The 23091-nt window shown below is 39.6% G+C and overlaps 1 protein-coding gene across 6 annotated transcripts; it reads left to right on the top strand.

The window, feature by feature from the left end:
- Positions 1 to 1506: 1506 nt before the first annotated feature.
- On the top strand, positions 1507 to 19712 carry LOC309508762 (uncharacterized protein). Of its 6 annotated transcripts, none has more exons than XR_014209716.1 (12): positions 1507 to 2199; positions 2710 to 2825; positions 3998 to 4154; positions 8140 to 8332; positions 8505 to 8600; positions 9074 to 9169; positions 9686 to 9781; positions 10309 to 10455; positions 10592 to 10711; positions 10826 to 10948; positions 11988 to 14398; positions 15075 to 15280. XR_014209716.1 is itself a non-coding variant. In XM_082183222.1 (12 exons), exons 1-12 carry the CDS (start codon positions 2717 to 2719, stop codon positions 17579 to 17581), a joined length of 1431 nt encoding a protein of 476 aa, XP_082039348.1. In that variant the 5' UTR covers positions 1507 to 2716; the 3' UTR covers positions 17582 to 19712. The 6 variants fall into 6 exon arrangements, 2 of the variants coding, with proteins under 2 accessions (XP_082039348.1, XP_082039349.1); XR_014209719.1 differs by having other exon boundaries at positions 1507 to 2825; positions 11988 to 14052; positions 14363 to 14398; positions 15075 to 15177; XM_082183222.1 differs by adding an exon at positions 17528 to 19712 and having other exon boundaries at positions 1507 to 2825; positions 14363 to 14398; positions 15075 to 15278.
- The last annotated feature ends 3379 nt before the right edge of the window (positions 19713 to 23091 follow it).

Below are 23091 nucleotides of genomic sequence, written 5' to 3'. Positions count from 1 at the left end.
ACCGATAAACATTTTATGTAACAGTAACAGATCACTGAAATATTGAGAAATAGCTGGATCCAATCTCAGTCGGAGGTGTTGAAGCTCTTTCCATTACGTGGACATATACAGTAAAATGGGACTCTTTGAATTGGTTTTGTTCAATGTGGACGCCGAACAACTCAGAGAAGCAGAGAGAGAGAGAGAGAAATAAAGTCTGGGAGAGGAATAGATGAAGGAGGAGAGGAGGACACAATTCTGAGAAAAAAAGTCAGAATTCCCAAAAATTTTTTATAAAATAAAATCACAATTGCATGTGTGTGTGTGATGGGTAGGTTTAGGGGAGGGTTAGTGTGTGTGTGTGTGTGTGTGTGTGTGTGTGTGTGTGTGTGTGTGTGTGATGGGTAGGTTTAGGGGAGGGTTAGTGTAAGGGGACAGAAAATACAGTTTGTACAGTATAAAAAAACATTACGTCAATGGATGTAATGTATAGTTTTGGCTTCTGTTTCATGTTCATGTTTCATGTCATGTGATCCCCTTGTCCTCATGTGATCATGTCATGTGATCCCCTTGTCCTCATGTCATGTGATCCCCTTGTCCTCATGTCATGTGATCCCCTTGTCTCATATGTTATGTTGTCATTGGTTCATTGTCTTGATTGTTTAGGCATCAGTCCTTGTGTATTTAAGCCCTCATGTTTGTGTTTGCCTTGTTACTTGGTCTAGTATTGTTTGTGTAACCACTGTCTAATGAGTGTTGGACAATGTAGAGACCCCACAGAGACAGTGAACCAGGTGTGTGTGTGTGTGTGTGTGTGTGTGTGTGGTTCAGTTGTGAAAGTGCTCTCTCTCTGGATGGTGTGTGTGTGTGTGTGTGTGTGTGTGCGTGTGTGTGTGTGTGTGTGTGTTAATGAGTGTAGTTCAGTTGTTAACGCGCTCTCTCTCTGGGTTGTGTGTGTGTGTGTGTGTGTGTGAGTGTGTGTTAATGAGTGTAGTTCAGTTGTTAACGCGCTCTCTCTCTGGGTTGTGTGTGTGTGTGTGTGTGAGTGTGTGTTAATGAGTGTAGTTCAGTTGTTAACGCGCTCTCTCTCTGGGTTGTGTGTGTGTGAGTGTGTGTGTGTGTGTTAATGAGTGTAGTTCAGTTGTTAACGCGCTCTCTCTCTGGGTTGTGAGTGTGTGTGTGTGTGAGTGTGTGTTAATGAGTGTAGTTCAGTTGTTAACGCGCTCTCTCTCTGGGTTGTGTGTGAGTGTGTGTGTGTGTGTGTGTGTGTGTTAATGAGTGTAGTTCAGTTGTCAACGCGCTCTCTCTCTGGGTTGTGTGTGTGTGTGTGTGTGTGTGTGTGTTAATGAGTGTAGTTCAGTTGTTAACGCGCTCTCTCTCTGGGTTGTGTGTGTGTGTGTGTGTGTGTGTTAATGAGTGTAGTTCAGTTGTTAACGCGCTCTCTCTCTGGGTTGTGTGTGTGTGTGTGTGAGTGTGTGTTAATGAGTGTAGTTCAGTTGTTAACGCGCTCTCTCTCTGGGTTGTGTGTGTGTGTGTGTGTGTGTGTGTGTACTTGTATTTATTACTTTGTGGGTCCCAGTCACCGGGAGCACACCAACGGTATGGGGTCCAACAACGTTGTGGGGCCCAAAATGGTGGGCCCCACACCGATTTCAACGTAAACTGCCTCAGTAGCCTCTGCTGATATGCCTCATGCTTTTTTTTCACTTTCCCCACAAGGTAATAAAAACCAGTTTTGAGTGTGTAAGTGTGTATGCTCTCTATCGCCCCTGTAGCTGGGAACGTGGTATTGCAGCAGATACACACTCCCGGATGTGTGTGTGGCTTTAGCCAATGAGAAAGGCCCACGGAGAGGGAGGGAGGAGCCGTGTAGTTTTATTGGATGCGCCCACGCACTCACGCACTGACGCACTGACGCACACTGTTTCTGGGTTTTAATCTTTAATTCCTCATGTTTTGATTCTGTTTCAACGAAAGAAACACTTTATGTAGACTAAGCAACAGTTTGCTGTAATCCTATAGTATTTAACTAAACATTTGATATAGTTTCATGTGTATTTCTAGTCGTGTGAACAGAATAATGCTTAATGAAGTAAGGTTTTAATCAGATGGCTAGCTGCTGAAAGCCCACGGAGACGTTCACGGACGACATTTTAAACCGGAAGATCCACGCGCTTCGACTCTGAACACGCGGCACAGCACTCTTCATGTGAGAAACAGGTAGGTGAAGTTATTTGACTTTGTACATGATATTCGTTTCAATTCTTACTCAAATCGTAGCGCAACTAAATGATAGTTAATGATGTAACGTTAGCATTTTATTCAGATCATAGCTTATAATGTTATGAGAAGTGATGCGTGATAGATCGATAGCTTATAATGGCGGCTGCGTAAGAAGCATTTTATTGCATTACAATACATGATAATTCGACTCCGTTTTCTTTATGGTTTTGCAAAAATCCTCTAATTTATTGGTTTGACAACGATTTCAGACTTTTTTTTTACCTCATGTTTTAATTGATCAGACATGATGGCAGATCGCGTGCAGCTGACAGACTATCTGTTTATTGATCTATATCTTACAGTATTTACAAAATGGCTGAATAGATCTAAGTTAGCTTAACTATCATTTCTGTGTTATATCTGTTGTCTGACCTGTGCAAGCTACATTTCGTTTTTTCCCCATGCTAATTTCATTTATTTTTATTGTCTATGTGTAATTATTTTCAGCACCATAATGTTGAAAAGGAAGACGAGGATAAGGCCTGTTGATGATGCCAGGACACACATTCTGTCTTTGAGGGACAAACCTGGGTTTATGGAGCGATTTATCGATAGTAACAAAGGTATGGGTCAGCATATTACACATTAATTTCTTAGTACTGATTGTTTGCATATGCTTACATGATAATCCATGTCTTTGTAGTTGCAAAATGATAAATTAGCATTGGTTTGGTAAAAGTGTCCACATTGTGTTTTAATAACCTGAATCATAGGCCCCATCCACACTACTGTGTTTTAGTTTAGAAACGGAGAATTAAAACGAATTCGATCTCCGTCCACACCAGTGTTTAAGCTGCGTATTAGAATTGATCTCCGTCCACATTAAAACTGAAAACGCGGATCACGTGACCTTTAACCAACACTGGGCATGCGTGTGCCAGTGTAAACCTAGAGACTTTCAACATAGACTGTAATAAAATGCTTTCAAACATCAAAATGTAATTTATTAATATGTATTTGTGTACATAAATGCTATGTTATTTAAAATGCTAAATTGCAATGAACCATGACGGGCAGCCCTCTGTGCGCGCACACTCGAAGCGTGTGTACTGAAGTCTTCTGTCAGCGCTCAAGCACCTGCTTCAGTTCTTCTGCTCTTTACCCATTAAATACACACATTCATCTTAAATGAATGTAAATAATAGGTAGAAAATTGGATGGATGTCACGTCATTCATTATATTGGATCCGTGCATTCAGTCTTAAAGGGAAAGCAGCCTAATACACAGGTCTGCTCTGTCTGTCACTGTAATCAAACAAAAGACAAATAGAGAATCACTCACTGCTCTTCACCCAATAGCCTTTGCAGCATATTTAATTAATACATTAAATAAAACTGCATATTTTTTATTTTATTTTCGATGTCCATTCAATTTCTGTAGTATTTCTTACTTAAAATGCTATAATCTGGTCTCCTATATACTTCTATTGACCTTTACTCCACTATAGTTAGTTTAAAGCAAAAAATTTCCATTGTTCCTTCAAATATCTCTGCTGAGCAGGGTGATGTTGCATAGAAGTCAAAGTGATGTGCAGGTCTTAAATGTTTTGGAAATGTCTTAAAAATGGTATTAAAAAGTATTACATTGGAAGTGATGATTCCTGCAAATACCCTGATTATAAGGCAGTAAGCTTTAATATCATTTTGATATGGTTATACCACATCTGTATGTGAAGGGTTAAGACAACACATTTTTCTTCCAGTTAAATGTATTTTTAATGGTTTGTCCTCATAGGTAGAGGAGTGTTTGCTACCCAGCCTGTGGAAGCCGGAGCTTTTGTTTTGGAGTACAGGGGTGAACTCATTTCAGCAGAAGAATGCCGGGCGAGAGACTACACTGAGTTACAGAGCACATTTCTGTTCGAATTTGAGTGGCAGAAGCGTCACTGGTGGTGAGCATGGAAACACGCTACATGTTTTGTAGAGATGTTGAAAATTCTATGAAGATATGCAACACACATTGGGTCTCATTCATGAAACATTCGTAAATATACAAGTAAATATGTGAGTGATTTGCGCGTAAGGAGACATTCCCGAAAACTCTTCTCCTGATTCACAAATACTTCGTAAACGTCAGATTTGATAGTGAAACGTGTGTGTGGGTTAATGAATTCCAATCAGTCGTAAATGGGACGCGCGTGCACGCTCATTCGCAATTACCATAAATCCCGCCCATTAAAACCGACTGACAACTATATATGGGCATCATGTTATGACACGAAACGAAGGATTTCAACATGTCTTCTCAAAAGCGAATGAAGAAGATAAATTTCTCAGATGCAGAAATTGAAGTTTTATTATCAGAAGTTCATTCAAAAAGCCACATTTTATTTTCAAGCGTACATAGTGGCGTATCAGGTCCCTAAAAAAAAGGATTTTTTAGGTAATACCTAAATGCTTTATGTAAAAATGCTTGGCAGCATATTACAGATGCAGTTAATGGAGTTTCATCTGTTAATCGAACAGTCCCAGAAGTGAAAAGAAATTGGTTCGACATGAAGCTTGACTGCAACACTTGTGACTTGCGGACACACACACACACAAAAAAACCCAGCTTGAATATAAAAAAAAAGTGTTCCGTTTGCAGATGCTATTACTGGCTCTCGTAATAAAAGTAAAAAGAAAAACCGTATGTAATTAGCCTACTATAATATTTTTTTCAAAATGCAGCCTTATTAATGAGCAAAACGTTCGGATGTTAAACGCACTATTTACGCGTGGCTGGGAGCAGGTGTAGATTTCTTTCGTACCAACTAACATTTGGAAAATACGAACATTTTAATGAATCCGAAAATTTACGCCAGAACCACTTTACACAAGATTTACACAAAAATTTGTTCTGCTCGTGTTTCATGAATGAGACCCATTGAGTAGCTGATGAATGAACAACAGCAGGACTAATCTTTTAATCGCACATGGCTGGTGGACAGCAGCAGTTAATTCCAATGATAAGCAGACCTGCCAACCTGTACGCATTTTGCGTAGAAGATACGTATTTTGACTTTTAAAGTACACTGGTACGATTTGTCACTCTAAACTACGCAAAAAAACGTTTATATACTGTTTATGCAGTGTTTCCCACAGATTTTAAATTAATTTGTGGCGGGTGTTGTGGGGATGGTAATAATCTGCGTTAAAGGGATAGTTCACTTTGAAATAAATTTTTGATATGTTTTAGCTTACCTCAAGGGCATCCAAGATGTAGGTGTCTTTGTTTACGCAGTAGTTTCAATTTTGATATTTTTAGGTCAAACCGTTCTTGTCTGTCAGTCATATGCAGGTCGATGTCACTGTCTCAAAACACAAGCACAGAGTCCAAATTAAAACAATTCCCCATCATCCAAATGAAACAATTCCCCATCGTAAGTACACATTGATGGCCTAAGACACGAAACGAGCGGTTTGTGTGAGAAAACGAACAGTATTTATATCGTTGTTATATCTTGAAAACAGCACATGTCCAAATGATCTGACGGCGCGGGCGGGTATAGATGTATACTAGATGTCGCGTGGCTACAGTTTCGTTCCAATGAACTGCAGTAGCCAAGGCGACATCTATGTATACATCTATACCCGCCTGCGCCGTCAGATCATTTGGACATGTGCTGTTTTCAAGATATAACAACGATATAAATACTGTTCGTTTTCTCACACAAACCGCTCGTTTCGTGTCTTAGGCCATCAATGTGTACTTATGATGGGGAATTGTTTAATTTGGACTATGTGCTTGTGTTTTGAGACAGTGACCACAGACCTGCATTATATGACTTACAGACAAGAACGGTTTGACCTAAAAATATCAAAATTGAAACTACTGCGGAAACAGACACCTACATCTTGGATGCCCTTGAGGTAAGCTAAAACTAAATTAAATAAAAAATTAATTTCAAAGTGAACTATCCCTTTAATAATCTGTGAAACAGAACTTATTATATTAAATATTAATCAAAAATGATTCACACCTTCACGTGTTAGAGTAAAAAAATGACAACATTATAGTAAGTTTATTTGATTCACATCTTATTTAGAGTTTTGACCTCGACAACCCAACTGCATTTACCGCAAACAGTAAAAATTTGTTTTGTTTGAATCGGTTCAAAGAAGTCATTAGTTCGCAAATCGTACGTGCCATTAGCGTATTTGTACAACGTGTGTGATTATCCCAGCAGTTAGGACATCGCACAAGATTTGTCAACACAGAGAACATTTCATCATTGGGTAGGTTTTGTTTTGTTTATTTAAAGCAGGGTTCACCAATCTCGGTCCTGGAGGGCCGCTGTCCTGCAGAGTTTAGCTCCAACCCCAATTAAACACACCTGAACCAGCTAATCAAGGTCTCACTAGGCATACTAGAAACTTTCAAACAGGTGTGTTGGAGCTGGTTGGAGCTAAACTCTGCAGGACAGCGGCCCTCCAGGACTGAGATTGGTGAACCCTGATTTAAAGTGTTTATGTCAGCTGAATATGCGGAACGCTTTTCAGAGAAGATAAGGCAACGTAAAAGGTTTTCTTTTTTAGCACAACACCCAGCAGTAATTCAGGAAAAAAATACCCGAATGCTCCACGTGAAACTTCGGTCTTCCCATCTTTTACCATCGTGTCAATTCTCAATTGATTTTGATTAATATGCGCGAGGGAGCGAGAGAGATCAAGACAGTTTGAAGACGGTGAGGGTGCGCTAGCGCGACCGGGCCTCTCTCTCTGCTCGTTCTTTCAGTATATGCGCCTATCGCAAGCGCAGCAGTCATGTACATCACTCACCAATCAAATAAGGCTTTGGCGAGACAAAAAATTGCCTGTGAGAGAGACGCGTGAGTGACAGAGAGACGGAGGGAGTGCAGGGAAAGGAAATGCAGCTGAATGAATGTACGCTGTGTGTTTTAAATTGCGTAAAACATTTTTTTTATAACGAAACGCAATATGTGGGCAGCCGGTGTTTATTCTGTGGCGCACCGCCACGAATTAGTCTATGTGTGGGAAACACTGCTATGGCAAAAACCTGGTGACGCCTCTGTGCACGCGCTGTCCTCAAATCAAGCTAATGCAAAAGAAGAAGAGTTCAACCAATCATAGCGCTGGGTTCATTCCCCAAATAGCAAGCGGGGATGATTGACAGATGCGTAAGGCCTATCATTTAAGAGAGACTAAAAATCGACACCAATAAAGATTCCCGCTCGATCCCCCTTCCACTCCCGCGGCCGCCGTCTGACTGATGTCATGAGCGAGGACAACACAGTACTTCTGACTCCTGATTCTGAAGGTAAACGGCCTGGGCTCGATGTGGAAAGTTGATTGAGTTAACTTAATCTTATGGATTCGATGATCACACAGATTGCATGGATTATCTTAAAATACTCATCAAATAATAAAATGCTCAAGTAATGCTGAACTATATATCTTGAAATCGCTATGGCTATGTGATTATGAAATTGCTGTGATTTGTGGATTAACGTTAGCCTACTGATAAGCGCGAGTCTGGAGAAACAAGCGTTTATTTATTCATTCATTGTCAGTGTTGAGAAACATGTGTTACGTTATTGTGTTAATTACAACTAAAGTACCTAATTATGCTATTTATTTTGTATGAAAACTTGCGTGTTCGCTACTTATGGATTAAAAAATACCATATCAGTGCTGCTCGAGCTCTCTCACAAACACGGATGAGCGCACACAGAGAGAGAAGATCATTGTAAAATGAAAATTGACGGGCTAAGTTCTAGGGGTTTCTTAATATTAGACTAGTTGACCAGCACACATTATATGCAATGCAATTATATAATGCATGTGCGTCGTCGTCCAAACGGCCCATACAACATGGGTGGTGAAATTTGGTATTGTAGTTAAACAATTAAAGGGTGGTTTTCTTATTTATTTTAGTATTGATGCATCCAAAGAAGACTGTTCTCTTGGAAGATTGATTAATGACAACCACAAATCTCCAAACTGCACCATGAAAAAAATCATAGTAAACGACACGCCACATTTGTGTCTATTTGCTGTGAAGAAAATTGAAATAGGAAGTGAAATCGAATACAACTATGGTGATTCACAATGGCCGTGGCGTAAAAAGGTGAGTTGCTTATATTAGCTATACTGATTTTAAAGTGCTGAATAGCACAGCTACATCTGTTTTCTACAATTTGTAGTTCATTATAAATCGTATATTAACCTGATTATCTATGCATAGCTATGTGATCTCATATGCATGATCTGTTTCTTAGAACTTTTTGTCTGATTTCCAGGAGCCAAAGCAAAAGATTTCTGTTCTAGAGACAAAAATATCCCTAACAGATCACTCTTCCCATGATGCCTCCAAACAAAATGCTGTCGTCACGCAGGTAAAGGAGTAATGTTGACTGTCATCACAATCTATTCTAGTCTTGCCCTCATGCTGCATGTCAAGCGCTCACACACACACACACGTTTCCAATCTAGGCCTTATGGGGCCCTCCCCTCAAACGAATGAATTCACAGTTAAGCTCACACACACATTTCCAGTCTAGGCCTTATGGGGCCCTCACGTATGGATCTCACTCTTAGTGATTTAACATCATTGGGACAACACCTGTCAATATTTAAACTAGTGTAATTGCAGGTGTAATTCAACACTGATCAAGCTGCTGCATGTTCAGAATGAGTATTTTGGATGTACTGCATTGCAACATATTATTTGTTGCTGTGACACTTGCTATTACCTCTAGAAAAGACAAATGTATGCTCTTATATTTCAGCTGTGCTAGATGAGAAACTGTTTTCACATGAGGTAACTTTTGTTACCTTTGGTTTCTGTTGTTTTTTGTCTGATTTCCAGGAGCCAAAGCAACAGACTTCTGTTCTAGAGACCAAAACATCCCTAACAGATCACTCTTCCCATGATGCCTCCAACAAAGATGCTATCGTCACGCAGGTAAAGGAGTAATGTTGACTGTCATCACAATCTATTCTAGTCTTGCCCTCATGCTGCATGTCAAGCGCTCACACACACACACACGTTTCCAATCTAGGCCTTATGGGGCCCTCCCCTCAAACGAATGAATTCACAGTTAAGCTCACACACACACATTTCCAGTTTAGGCCTTATGGGGCCCCCACACACACACACATTTCCAGTCTAGGCATTATGGGGCCCTGACGTATGGATCTCACTCTTAGTGATTTAACATCATTGGGACAACACCTGTCAATATTTAAAGTAGTGTAATTGCAGGTGTAATTCAACACTGATCAAGCTGCTGCATGTTCAGAATGAGTATTTTGGATGTACTGCATTGCAACATCGTATTTGTTGCTGTGACACTTGCTGTTACCTCTAGAAAAGACAAATGTATGCTCTTATATTTCAGCTGTGCTAGATGAGAAACTGTTTTCACATGAGCTAACTTTTGTTACCTTTGGTTTCTGTTGTTTTTTGTCTGATTTCCAGGAGCCAAAGCAACAGACTTCTGTTCTAGAGACCAAAACATCCCTAACAGATCACTCTTCCCATGATGCCTCCAACAAAGATGCTGTCGTCACGCAGGTAAAGGAGTAATGTTGACTGTCATACAATCTATTCTAGTCTTGCCCTCATGCTGCATGTCAAGCGCTCACACACACACACACACGTTTCCAATCTAGGCCTTATGGGGCCCTTCCCTCAAACGAATGAATTCACAGTTAAGCTCACACACACACATTTCCAGTTTAGGCCTTATGGGGCCCCCACACACACACACACATTTCCAGTCTAGGCATTATGGGGCCCTGACGTATGGATCTCACTCTTAGTGATTTAACATCATTGGGACAACACCTGTCAATATTTAAACTAGTGTAATTGCAGGTGTAATTCAACACTGATCAAGCTGCTGCATGTTCAGAATGAGTATTTTGGATGTACTGCATTGCAACATCTTATTTGTTGCTGTGACACTTGCTATTACCTCTAGAAAAGACAAATGTATGCTCTTATATTTCAGCTGTGCTAGATGAGAAACTGTTTTCACATGAGCTAACTTTTGTTACCTTTTGGTTTCTGTTTTTTTTTTTTTTTTGTCTGATTACCAGGAGCCAAATCAGGTATTTACCATCAAAGGGTTTTCCCTAGTGAACTATACCGAAAGTGATGAGACGGATGAGGAGTATATTAAAGACAACCCTCCCACTCCACACTGTGATGTTGTTCTAAAGAAGACGAGGAATGGAAACATTCAGGTATGCCTCAGATACTGTACTTTAAAATGCTGCTGTTTCTATAAATGGTGCAAATGTCCTTCCCCTGTGACTAATTTTAATAGAATGTAAGCCAAAATGTATTACATATGTTGAAATTGAAACTCCTTTTTTGCAGGTGGTTGGAGTAGCTGATTTTTCTGATCCTCTGATTGAATCAAATGAGAGTATAGTAGATGAAACTGATGAGGATTCTAGTCTGCAGTCAGACAATGAAGTTGTTCCAAAACATGTTTTGGTATGTCTCAGACACTCTGGGAACATTTCTACCAAAATATTTCCCCTGTATAACATTTCCATAGAATGGGAACAAAAATGCATAATCATACATGATACAATTCTCTTTTTGCAGATGGATAGAGTACCAGATTTTTCTGTTCCTCTTAATGAGTCAAGTGATGACAGCATAGATGAGCCTTCCACTTCTATGTCTGGAATGGCTTCACAAAGGCCGAGGAGAAACTGTCACCGCCCTGTAAGCCTAATTTTTTCATACATTATATCACTTAATGGTTAATGCTAACTAACGCAGTGTGGGCGGCGTCAGATGTTTAACGATACACCGCTGATCATGTACTTCAAAACAATTTTACCCCCAAGCGAAATACAAGAAAACTTCGCCTTATATCGAGTATATCGGGGCCTTTACTCTCCTCACATAATAAGTGAAAACTTTGTTCATATTGGACCTCGATCTAACAGCTTTGTATAACGATAAAGGTAAACATTAATAAAATATATTTTTATTTTATTTTAATATTTTATTTTAAATATTTGTATAGCCTGTAATGTGATTAGAGGAGACAAATGTGCATCTCCAGAAACTTGAGCCTTAAATACAGTTTATAGTCAAATTATAGTACTAGTAACTTTAGTTATCTCACTCATTAACCTGATGCCAGTCAATTGTTTCTCCAAATAATATTGATAGGGGTGTGCCTTTTTATGCTGTTCTCTATATCCTCTTGTTTTTAGTCTCTTGGTCTAACCGTAATCAACAGAACATTTCTAATTTCATTTACTTGAATTAATCTTACTCTACATTTTACTTAACGCCCCTATAGAATGTATGTCATCCCAATATGCAATGGTCAGTTTATCATACTAAAGGATTAAAATGTAAGAATTCTCAAATTACTCAATCCCATTCCAGATGTGCATGACCTTTATTGCTCACATGAGTACAGTTTAAGAAAATAAAATTTTAGATGTTGAGACATGGAATGGAAGCCGATGACAACCAACATTTTCAAGACTTGCATGTCGTTTAGGCTGGCTAATGATAATCCATGTCGATACAATTGAAAGAAAACACTGTTTTATAAATTCATGTTAAAGCGTTTCTTACAGGAGTCCATAACTGCTGGTCAAAACGAGTTGTGTGTTTATTTCAGTCATTTTATGAAAGGTCACTGAACAATAGTCATGCACATCTGGGATGAAGGTGAGCAAATTTCTTTTTTTGTCGTCTTTTACTGGGAGACTAATCCTTTTTAACTTTTCTTTTCTGAAAGATTCAAAGGAGTCTTGTAGATTCAGATGACTCCTGTTGCGATAGTGAAGATGATTATATTCCAAATCCCAGGGAGGAAAGCAATGACAGTGACTGCAGCTTGGAGTTATCCCTGGAAAATAAAAAAAAGAATGTCAAAATGTCATCCATTAGTCAGTGCAGAAACAAGTCTTCAAGTCAGAGTCGATTTAAGTCCAGTCAGAACAAAAGTGAGTCTTCAAGTCAGAGTCGATTTAAGTCCAGTCAGAGCAGAAGATTTGAAACAAGTCATGACTCGGCACAAAGATTTCCTGATAGCCAAGAAGAAGGAAGACACAAGGAGACAAGTGTTTCAATACCACCTGAAAAAGAGCCATCGGTCTTTGTTAATGCAGTTTTGAAGAAGGAGGATGGTTCCAGAAGATATAATAAAAAACATCATTGCTTGTATTGTGGACAGGTAGTTCAGAAAATGTCAAGACACTTGTCGCGTAGACACAGCGATGTGGTCGAGGTCGCAAAGGCATTAAGCTTGCCAAAGAATTCAAAAGAAAGGCGACGACAGTTGGATTTTCTCAGAAACAAGGGTAACTTTGAACACAACACTCAAGTTTTGGAGAGTCACAAAGGCAAACTCATCCCATGGAAGCAGCCAAAGTAAATGACCGATGGACAAGAATTCATGCACTGTGTTTATTGCTATGGAATGTTCCGAAAAAGAGCGATGTGGCGTCACTTTCAGGTCTGTAATTTCAAGCCTCAGGGTAAGACATCTAAACGAGGTAAAACAAGAGTTCAAGCTTTGTGTGCATTTGCTGAACCTGCTCCAAGTGGATTTAGCGATGCGTACTGGAAGTTCTTAAGTGGTATGAATCAGGATGAGGTTGCAGTTGCTATTAAGGAAGACCGCTGCATTCTTGAGTATGGTTACAGACAGTTCAGAAAGAATGAGTATGTAATCAGCCAGCACCAATATATTCGACAAAAACTGAGAGAGCTTGGCAGACTGGTACTGGAAGCAAAAAAGTTGACACATGTGAAGACTATCAAAGAACTCATAAAGCCTGAAAAGTACACTCATGTTGTCTCAGCTGCAAGATGCCTAGCTGGATTCAATGGTGAAACTGGTAAATATAAACGTCCGTCTCTTGCTCGCAAAGTTGGACATGGCTTGCATGCTTTAGCCATGTTCATCAAATCTGAAGGATTGAAGATGAAAGATCAACAGACTGCCAAAGATGCTGAGGAATTTGCACTGCTATACCAAGAAAGTTGGAAATTTGACATTGCAAGTCAAGCGCTAACTCAGCTTAACCAGACCAAGTGGAATTCTCCTCAGATTCTACCATTCACACAGGATGTCCAAAGACTGCATTGCTATTTGTCTGAGAAACAGCAGAAGCAATTGAATGCCCTGCAAGAAGAGCCTTCTCCCTTGAACTGGAAGGACCTTGCTAAAGTGACCCTGGCGCAAGTTATCCTCTTCAACCGACGAAGAGCAGGAGAAGTATCCCGAATGTCCTTGTCGGCGTTCATGTCAAAGGATACATCAGAAACACACGAAGATGTTAACCTAGCCCTTACAGCACTGGAGCAGAAGCTTTGCAAACATTTTGTTCGGATTGCCATAGTAGGAAAGAGAGGGAGGAAAGTCCCTGTTCTCCTTACCCCGGTTATGAGAGAATCGCTCGATACTCTGACTGAAAAGCGAGAAGAATGTGGAGTACTGAGTGAAAACGGATACTTGTTTGCATTGCCGCTCTCTGTCCATTACTTGAGGGGTTCCGATTGCATTAGGCAGTTTGTGAATGAATGTGATGACATCAAACATCCCAAAGCGCTAACCTCAACAAAACTTAGGAAACACATTGCTACTCTGTCGACTGTTCTGAATCTCAAGACTACAGAACTCGACCAATTGGCAGATTTCCTTGGGCATAACATCGAGGTCCACAGAAAGCACTACCGCCTTCCAGAGGGCACCCTCCAGCTAGCTAAAATAAGCAAAGTTCTTCTAGCGCTGGAACAGGGACGGCTAGGAGAATACAAGGGGAAGAATCTGGATGAAATTCAGCTTGATGTGACTGGTATTGATATACAAGTCTTTTTTATTGTTAAGGAAAGTTAAAAAGCACAGCTTTGTCCATTTATAAATCGTTCTCTTTTAGAATAGTAGATAGTATTTGATAAGTAATAGAATTGAATTGAATAGAACAGAGTAGAAGTATTTGACCAACACTGAAGAAGAGGGCAGGTTTTATTGTTATAATGTGACTAACTAGACAATTTTAGTCTATTCAGCTATTTATGTAGTCATTTTACAGATGTATACTCTTGACAAATTGATTGCAGTTTCAGGTTTACAGCTCATTCATATTCTATTACTTGCTGTTTTAGAGACTGTTGACATGGATGGGTGTTCACAAGAGGAAGGTATGTTTGTATGATTTTAAAAAAAAATTGGTTATGAAAGATCTCTCATTTAAGTGCAGATGTTATTGCACAATTTTTACAGAATTGCACATATTTGGATGTTGCATTAATATAACCTTTTAGTTTAAATTAATAGTTGACATATTTTAGACATGCTGCCTGTTCCATGTGGGGAATGTTGGACATTGTTTCCAGTTAATTGTGTGGTACAGTAAGCAACACCACAGGTATAGTTATCCCAAGGTAGTTAATCTCCACAACCATTGTGTCCTTTAGAAAGATGCTTCATCCCATTGCTCCAGGGCTGTTGCCACTGTAATGTGTTCTGTAAGTTGCTTTGGAGAGAAAGTATCTGCCAAGGGCATACATTTAAATTGTGCTACCAGTGTGAGTGCAAGTCTAATTTAAACCGGCTCTCTCTACAACTGTATTGTAGAATTTAGGAAACCATGTGAAATTTGTTCAATTCGATTTGTTTATTTGTATAGCGCTTTTCACAATACATATCTGCAAGACTCGTGCCGTATACTGAATATTTATAAACTTGTACTGTTGATCATTGCTTTTGGTCACCATGACACAAATGTTATGCATAATTTATCCTTAGTTTATATTTTGATTTGTCTTTTTCTTTAATAAACTTATTAAACTTATTACTTATTTTCTTTGCACTCAGATGACTTTATTCCAGAAGTACAGGAGCCTGAAGTTGAGGACAGTGTGGCATCCTCACAGGAACCTTCTTCCACGCAGGAACCTTCTTCCACGCAGGAACCTTCTTCCACGCAGGAACCTTCTTCCACGCAGGAACCTTCTTCCACGCAGGAACCTTCTTCCACGCTGCATTCCCAATACCAGAGAAAGTCGCCAAAAAAGAGAGGTGAGCTTAGAAATGTAAAGTGGATTGATTGGTCCCGTTCGTCTTGAAGACACAAGCTTCATTCTGAATTATATTATTTAATCAAATCTTTACTCTTGATCACTGCACATTGATAGCTGTTACAATAGGTATGTTTTCACAGTCTAATATTCTGATTATAGTTGATTTATAACCTCAAACCTGAATGAGTTTCTTTCTTCTGCTGAACACAGAAGACATTTTAAAGATTGGGGGTAACCAGACAGTTGATGTCACCACTGACTTCTTTAGTATTTTTTTCCTACGATGAACGTCAATTGTGCCGTCAACTCTCTGGTTACCCACATTCTTTAAAATGTTCAGCAGAAGAAAGAAACTCATACAGGTTTGGAACAACATTATGGTGAGTAAATGATGTCAGAATTTTTAGGTTAAAGGAACACTTCGACTTTTTTTGGGACTCACTGTATCCCCTAGAGTTGGATATACCAGCCCGTTCTCATCCCAAGGCGTCATAATACTGACACTGTTGACATTTCGTGATATAAGACAAGGAATCCGTGACAAACACTAGACAGGCAGGGTATATATAACAAGAACTAACAATGAATAACAGGGAACAGCTTGGTAGAATGATGACAGGGAACAGCTGAGTGCAATGAACAGTGATTGGTACTGACAAGGATTGTGGGGAATGCAGTTCATGAGTGGGATGACACCGTGGAGACGAGAACCTCTAGTGGACACCAGTGATACACAAACAGACACTGTGACAACTAATCCCAATAAGTGACAAAATAACGGCAACATTTTCCTATTTACATGTTGTGATTTGTATAGTCACAGTGTGTACGAATAGCAAGGTCATATGTGAGACAGCCATTTTTTAAACGTTTAAATACTGGGAAATATATTCACCTACAGCCGCAGGTGATCCACTTTGTCCTGTCTTTACTATCGACGGGATGGCCGTATCCCTCAGCACACGTTTCATGGTCCGTGTAGCAAATTCCATTTTTTTCAAAATAGTCGTCCTCAGTGAAATGTTCTGAGCAAACGCGATAGTCCTTGATGACGTCTACAGGTGTGTTTGGATCTATATCCAGAGCAAGTAGCCATTGATTCATCAGGTCAGCGTTTTTGGTTGGAATTCTATGGAACATCATGGTATTACCTGGTCTCCCCTGTTTATTGTCACAGCTCTTTACAATACAGCGAACACCCATGATTGTAAACTTTGCATTTACTATCTAGTAATTGCTGACTCTATTACTCCAACTCTGAGCGAACTCTCTGCTCCTCACCACGGCGTGTCTCGGGTGCTGCGCTAATCACTCCACCCAAGTAGCAGTGCTTCGCCTTCTGAGAATATAGTTCCCAGTATTTAAACATTTAAAAAATGGCTGTGTGTCATATGACCTTGCTATTCGTACACACTGTGACTATACAAATCACAACATGTAAATAGGAAAATGTTGGTGTTTTGTCACTTATTGGGATTAGTATGCTAGCTGTAGCCATTTACATCCAGTCTATGTGCTAAGATAGGCTAGCGGTGGGTGCGTCAAACAGACTTACAGCACGCACGGAGATGAAAAAGGTATGTACGGACTTATCTAACTCTGGGGGATACGGTGAATAAGCTAAAGTCCCAAAAAGTTGAAGTGTTCCTTTAAACACTTTCATTATATGATCAAAAGAAAAATTTAACTGTATAACACTTTGCTTGGATTTCATCCTAAAAGTGTGGGATGCACAAAGGGAAGATTTTGCATTCACACAAAAGTTTTAATATATTCATTTGCATGTCATTTCCGTATGCATATTCCCATCGATGTGAGACTATGTTTAGGACAATACATAAAATATGAATATCTTTGCCTTGTTTTTAAAATAAAATGTCCGTACAACAAAGTACTTTTGCCAAAATTGTATAAAATACTTTAAGTAGATGGTCTACTAATGCTGTAATGAGAGTTAGTTGACATGTAGGTGCATTGTTACTCAGTTAACAGAATGTCTAAAGGGGACCATCAAAATAAAGTGCCAGCACACCTTTTACTGGATTGCACTGATTTATTATTATTAGTCAAAAGTTTTATTCAGAAACAAACTAAAAGAGTGTTTTTAGTCTCTGAACCAAGTCAATATGGCAATGAATGACCTGTGTGATCAATCCAATAGTCTTTCAGTTCAGATTAAGGTTTAAAAATCCTAAACTTAAGACATTAACCTAAACTTAATAACATGTTCTTTTTATGTATACATAGGTAAAGAAACTGCTGCCAAAAGAAGCTGGACAACAGATGAATGTGCGGCAGTAGAAAGGCACCTAAGGAAATTCATTGTGAGGAGCCAAGTTCCAGGGAAAAAGGACTGTCAGCGCTGCGTTGATGCAGAAGCTCAAGCTTTAGGAAATCGAGACTGGAAGGCTGTCAAATACTTCATCAAAAATCGTATTTCTGCCATAAGAAGGAAAGTACAGTGAAATACAGGTATCTCAACGTATTGGATGCCTAGCATTCACATCGGCACACTAGCATTCACATCGGGACATGTTCTAAGTGTTTTCAATAGTTGAAATTTAGTTGTTTTCATTGTATTCTCCTCTTAAAGGGTTAGTTGTCACCATTTACTCTTATTTGTCGTTTCAAACCCATAAGAAATGAGTTCATCTTTGGAACACAAAATATGTTTTGAATGTTTTCTCCATTGTTTGCCTAATGCAATCGGAACCCCTCAAGTAATGGACAGAGCGGCAATGCAGTTTGTGAATGAATGTGACATCAAACACCCCAAAGCGCATTGCTATCTGTTCATTCTAAACTTTCAAGCTTCAGAGCATTTCTAACGTAGAAGTAATCCATGTGGTTTAATCCCAGTTTTGTGATGTGAATGCTCTCTCACTTAATCCACTCACTTAACATTATCCAACAATTGCAATAACTGTGAACTGGACTTTGCATTGATGCAGCACACTCAATTATACACATTTTCTGGTTAAAAGGGATTCTTGGCCTCATATGCCCTTTTCCTTGTTTGTTATATGTTGCTCTGCCCTGTTTTTTGTACTAATGTTGATCTCACTTAATCCATCTATTATTCATATCCACCAATGCAATAACTGTGAACTGGACTTTGCATCGCTGCAGCACACTCAATTATACACATTTTTCCTGATTACCAATGATTCTTCGCCTCATATGTGATTTTGTGTTATTACCAAATATATGTTCATTGTTTGTGTATTACCAAATATGTTCATTGATTATTGTGCAATACCAAATATATGTTCATTGAGGACAAATCATGTTGTAAAGTTGTTGTTTTTTAATCCAGTGTTTAGTGTAAAAATTACTCACGGTATTAGTGCTATAATTCCACAGGGTCTTAAAGTCTTTATTCATCAGATGAATAGGGAATTTTAATGTGAAGTCCTCAATTTAGGAGAATATTATCTTAGGCTGCAGTGAACATGACTGGCTAGGAACACAACTTCATTAGAAATAAAAGAAAAATAACCATGGGACAAACAAGATCCCCTTCAGCAAAACCGCACAGTTCATTCAATGACCAATACAATGCAGACAAAGTACAGTTGGTGTCCTGCAGACTGAAGCAGGTCAGGCTGTGACCAAAATTTGAGGGCTCATTGATTTAGAAAAGTCTCTGGATTGGCTTTTTATGCCATGTTAATGGCTAAACTGATATATACCAAGGGTTCACTCTAAGCATGGCGAATCTGCTTTTAGCTATTATGCCAGCCGCAGCTGGAACCAGCTTCCAGAGGAGATCAGATGTGCTCCTACAGTGGTCACATTCAAATCCAGACTCAAAACACTTCTGTTTAGCTGTGCATTTAGCCTACTGAATGAGCACTGTGCCAATGTTCGTCCGACTGTTTGTACTGTACTGTATTTAATTTTTCTAAACTGTTTTAATTCTTATTTCTTTATTCTATTATTATTTTAATTTCTTCTATGTAAAGCACTTCTATGCTATATAAATAAACTTGCCTTGCCAATATAGACGTGTGCAGATTAATTTAGAGGATATACATTATAATATAAGAAAGTTTATATGGTAATCAAGGGCAAATAATAGAAGTAGTTGATGTTTTACAGATAGTGACTTTGGTCCCTTCTAAGATATAAAGATTAGAAATGTGTGTGTATTGGTCCCTTCTAAGCTATAAAGATTAGAAATGTGTGTGTATCTGTGAAAGTGGACCCCACAACTCCTAAATGTTAGATCCGGGCCCCACAAGTGACACAAAAACGCATGTGCAAACAATTTTGTTTGAATTTTGGTATATTGAAGTGATATTTCTTATTAGGAATTTTTTGTTATCTTGCTTGATTTTTTACAAGTCTGTAGAACCACTGGAAGTGGTGGACCCCACAAGTGGGCAAAAAACGGTGGTCCCCCTAATGGTAGAAAAACAAGTAAGTGTGTGTGTGTTAATGAGTGTAGTTCAGTTGTTAACGCGCTCTCTCTCTGGGTTGTGTGTGTGTGTGTGTGTGTGTGTTAATGAGTGTAGTTCAGTTGTTAACGCGCTCTCTCTCTGGGTTGTGTGTGTGTGTGTGTGTGTGTGTGTGTTAATGAGTGTAGTTCAGTTGTTAACGCGCTCTCTCTCTGGGTTGTGTGTGTGTGTGTGTGTGTGTGTGTGTGTGTGTGTGTGTTAATGAGTGTAGTTCAGTTGTTAACGCGCTCTCTCTCTGGGTTGTGTGTGTGTGTGTGTGTGTGTTAATGAGTGTAGTTCAGTTGTTAACGCGCTCTCTCTCTGGGTTGTGTGTGTGTGTGTGTGAGTGTGTGTGTGTGTGTGTGTGTTAATGAGTGTAGTTCAGTTGTTAACGCGCTCTCTCTCTGGGTTGTGTGTGTGTGTGTGTGTTAATGAGTGTAGTTCAGTTGTTAACGCGCTCTCTCTCTGGGTTGTGTGTGTGTGTGTGTGTGTGTGTGTGTGTGTGTGTGTTAATGAGTGTAGTTCAGTTGTTAACGCGCTCTCTCTCTGGGTTGTGAGTGTGTGTGTGTGTGTGTTAATGAGTGTAGTTCAGTTGTTAACGCGCTCTCTCTCTGGGTTGTGTGTGTGTGTGTGTGTGTGTGTGTGTGTGTGTGTGTGTGTGTGTGTTAATGAGTGTAGTTCAGTTGTTAACGCGCTCTCTCTCTGGGTTGTGTGTGTGTGTGTTAATGAGTGTAGTTCAGTTGTTAACGCGCTCTCTCTCTGGGTTGTGTGTGTGTGTGTGTGTGTGTGTGTGTTAATGAGTGTAGTTCAGTTGTTAACGCGCTCTCTCTCTGGGTTGTGTGTGTGTGTGTGTGTGTGTGTGTGTGTGTGTTAATGAGTGTAGTTCAGTTGTTAACGCGCTCTCTCTCTCTCTGGGTTGTGTGTGTGTGTGTTAATGAGTGTAGTTCAGTTAACGCGCTCTCTCTCTGGGTTGTGTGTGTGTGTGTGTGTGTGTGTGTGTGTGTTAATCAGTGTAGTTCAGTTGTTAACGCGCTCTCTCTCTGGGTTGTGTGTGTGTGTGTGTGTGTGTGTGTGTGTGTTAATGAGTGTAGTTCAGTTGTTAACGCGCTCTCTCTCTGGGTTGTGAGTGTGTGTGTGTGTGTGTTAATGAGTGTAGTTCAGTTGTTAACGCGCTCTCTCTCTGGGTTGTGTGTGTGTGTGTTAATGAGTGTAGTTCAGTTGTTAACGCGCTCTCTCTCTGGGTTGTGTGTGTGTGTGTGTGTGTGTGTTAATGAGTGTAGTTCAGTTGTTAACGCGCTCTCTCTCTGGGTTGTGTGTGTGTGTGTGTGTGTTAATGAGTGTAGTTCAGTTGTTAACGCGCTCTCTCTCTGGGTTGTGTGTGTGTGTGTGTGTGTGTGTGTTAATGAGTGTAGTTCAGTTGTTAACGCGCTCTCTCTCTGGGTTGTGTGTGTGTGTGTGTGTGTGTGTGTGTTAATGAGTGTAGTTCAGTTGTTAACGCGCTCTCTCTCTGGGTTGTGAGTGTGTGTGTGTGTGTGTTAATGAGTGTAGTTCAGTTGTTAACGCGCTCTCTCTCTGGGTTGTGTGTGTGTGTGTGTGTGTGTGTTAATGAGTGTAGTTCAGTTAACGCGCTCTCTCTCTGGGTTGTGTGTGTGTGTGTGTGTGTGTTAATCAGTGTAGTTCAGTTGTTAACGCGCTCTCTCTCTGGGTTGTGTGTGTGTGTGTGTGTGTGTGTGTTAATGAGTGTAGTTCAGTTGTTAACGCGCTCTCTCTCTGGGTTGTGTGTGTGTGTGTGTGTGTGTTAATCAGTGTAGTTCAGTTGTTAACGCGCTCTCTCTCTGGGTTGTGTGTGTGTGTGTGTTAATCAGTGTAGTTCAGTTGTTAACGCGCTCTCTCTCTGGGTTGTGTGTGTGTGTGTGTGTGTGTTAATCAGTGTAGTTCAGTTGTTAACGCGCTCTCTCTCTGGGTTGTGTGTGTGTGTGTGTGTGTTAATGAGTGTAGTTCAGTTAACGCGCTCTCTCTCTGGGTTGTGTGTGTGTGTGTGTGTGTGTTAATCAGTGTAGTTCAGTTGTTAACGCGCTCTCTCTCTGGGTTGTGTGTGTGTGTGTGTGTGTGTGTGTTAATGAGTGTAGTTCAGTTAACGCGCTCTCTCTCTGGGTTGTGTGTGTGTGTGTGTGTGTGTGTGTTAATCAGTGTAGTTCAGTTGTTAACGCGCTCTCTCTCTGGGTTGTGTGTGTGTGTGTGTGTGTGTGTGTGTGTGTTAATGAGTGTAGTTCAGTTAACGCGCTCTCTCTCTGGGTTGTGTGTGTGTGTGTGTGTGTGTTAATCAGTGTAGTTCAGTTGTTAACGCGCTCTCTCTCTGGGTTGTGTGTGTGTGTGTGTGTGTGTGTGTGTGTGTGTGTTAATGAGTGTAGTTCAGTTGTTAACGCGCTCTCTCTCTGGGTTGTGTGTGTGTGTGTGTGTGTGTGTGTGTGTGTGTGTGTGTTAATGAGTGTAGTTCAGTTGTTAACGCGCTCTCTCTCTGGGTTGTGAGTGTAGTTCAGTTGTGAAAGCGCTCTCTCTCTCTCTGGGGTGTGTGTGTGTGTGTGTGTGTTAATGAGTGTAGTTCAGTTGTTACCCATATGAAAAAAAAAACCTGCATGCTTCATATACAGCAACCATATATCTTCCTTACTTAAATCGGCCAGAATTACCTTCTGTGTTTCATGTAAGGCCAATACATGTCCTATACAAAATATGAGCAAATATGGCCCATTTCATAATAAATAGCACACATACAACTTGTAGGGGATTTTTGCGTTATATATGAATACTGTAAAAAGTCTTATATGAGTTTTACATGACAAAAGTAAGCAAATGTGTATGTATTAGTAGAAAATAACTGATATTCATATATAAATCATTTAAAGTTCTTATATTGAATCATATGCTAGTCAAATTAAAGTCATATAGAATTAATACACATTTTGTGTCATTTGTTTATGTGTTTCATACAGAGTTCATGTTTTGATGATCAACATCTGATTCTCTTATATGCAGTTGGCAAATTTTTTAATTGTACAGTGCAGAAGCCGGTTCGAGGATTACTGTCGGAATATCACTGACCTTTATGAGGACTGTTCATTTTCCTACAGGATTTGAAAGAGCAGTTGAAAAGCAATGACATTGTAAGACTGTATTTACATTAATTGTGAACTGTCTGGGCCTGTTGGTTGTGGACAAATCATAACATATTATTGCATACGATTTAAAATGATAAACATTTAAAAACAAATATTTATGAGTAATATTAACTGTGTTTATATGCCAGTAATATTAACTTTTTTATTTCCTCTAAACCTTTGTAAAAATATTCCATACAACTACCAGTATAAC

Source organism: Leuciscus leuciscus, assembly GCF_965113295.1.
Source record: "Leuciscus leuciscus genome assembly, chromosome: 11".
In the NCBI taxonomy this organism is placed as follows: Eukaryota; Metazoa; Chordata; class Actinopteri; order Cypriniformes; family Leuciscidae; genus Leuciscus; species Leuciscus leuciscus.
Note: the sequence above shows the minus strand (reverse complement) of the source record. Positions and strands in the feature narration are given on the sequence as shown.

Coding starts and splice junctions, on each gene's coding strand:
- LOC309508762 (XM_082183222.1), top strand. CDS start 2,717: ATGTTGAAAAGGAAGACGAGGATAAGGCCTGTTGATGATGCCAGGACA. Junction 9,782..10,308: donor AAGATGCTGTCGTCACGCAG/GTAAAGGAGTAA, acceptor TCTGATTACCAG/GAGCCAAATCAGGTATTTAC. Junction 14,399..15,074: donor TGGGTGTTCACAAGAGGAAG/GTATGTTTGTAT, acceptor CTTTGCACTCAG/ATGACTTTATTCCAGAAGTA.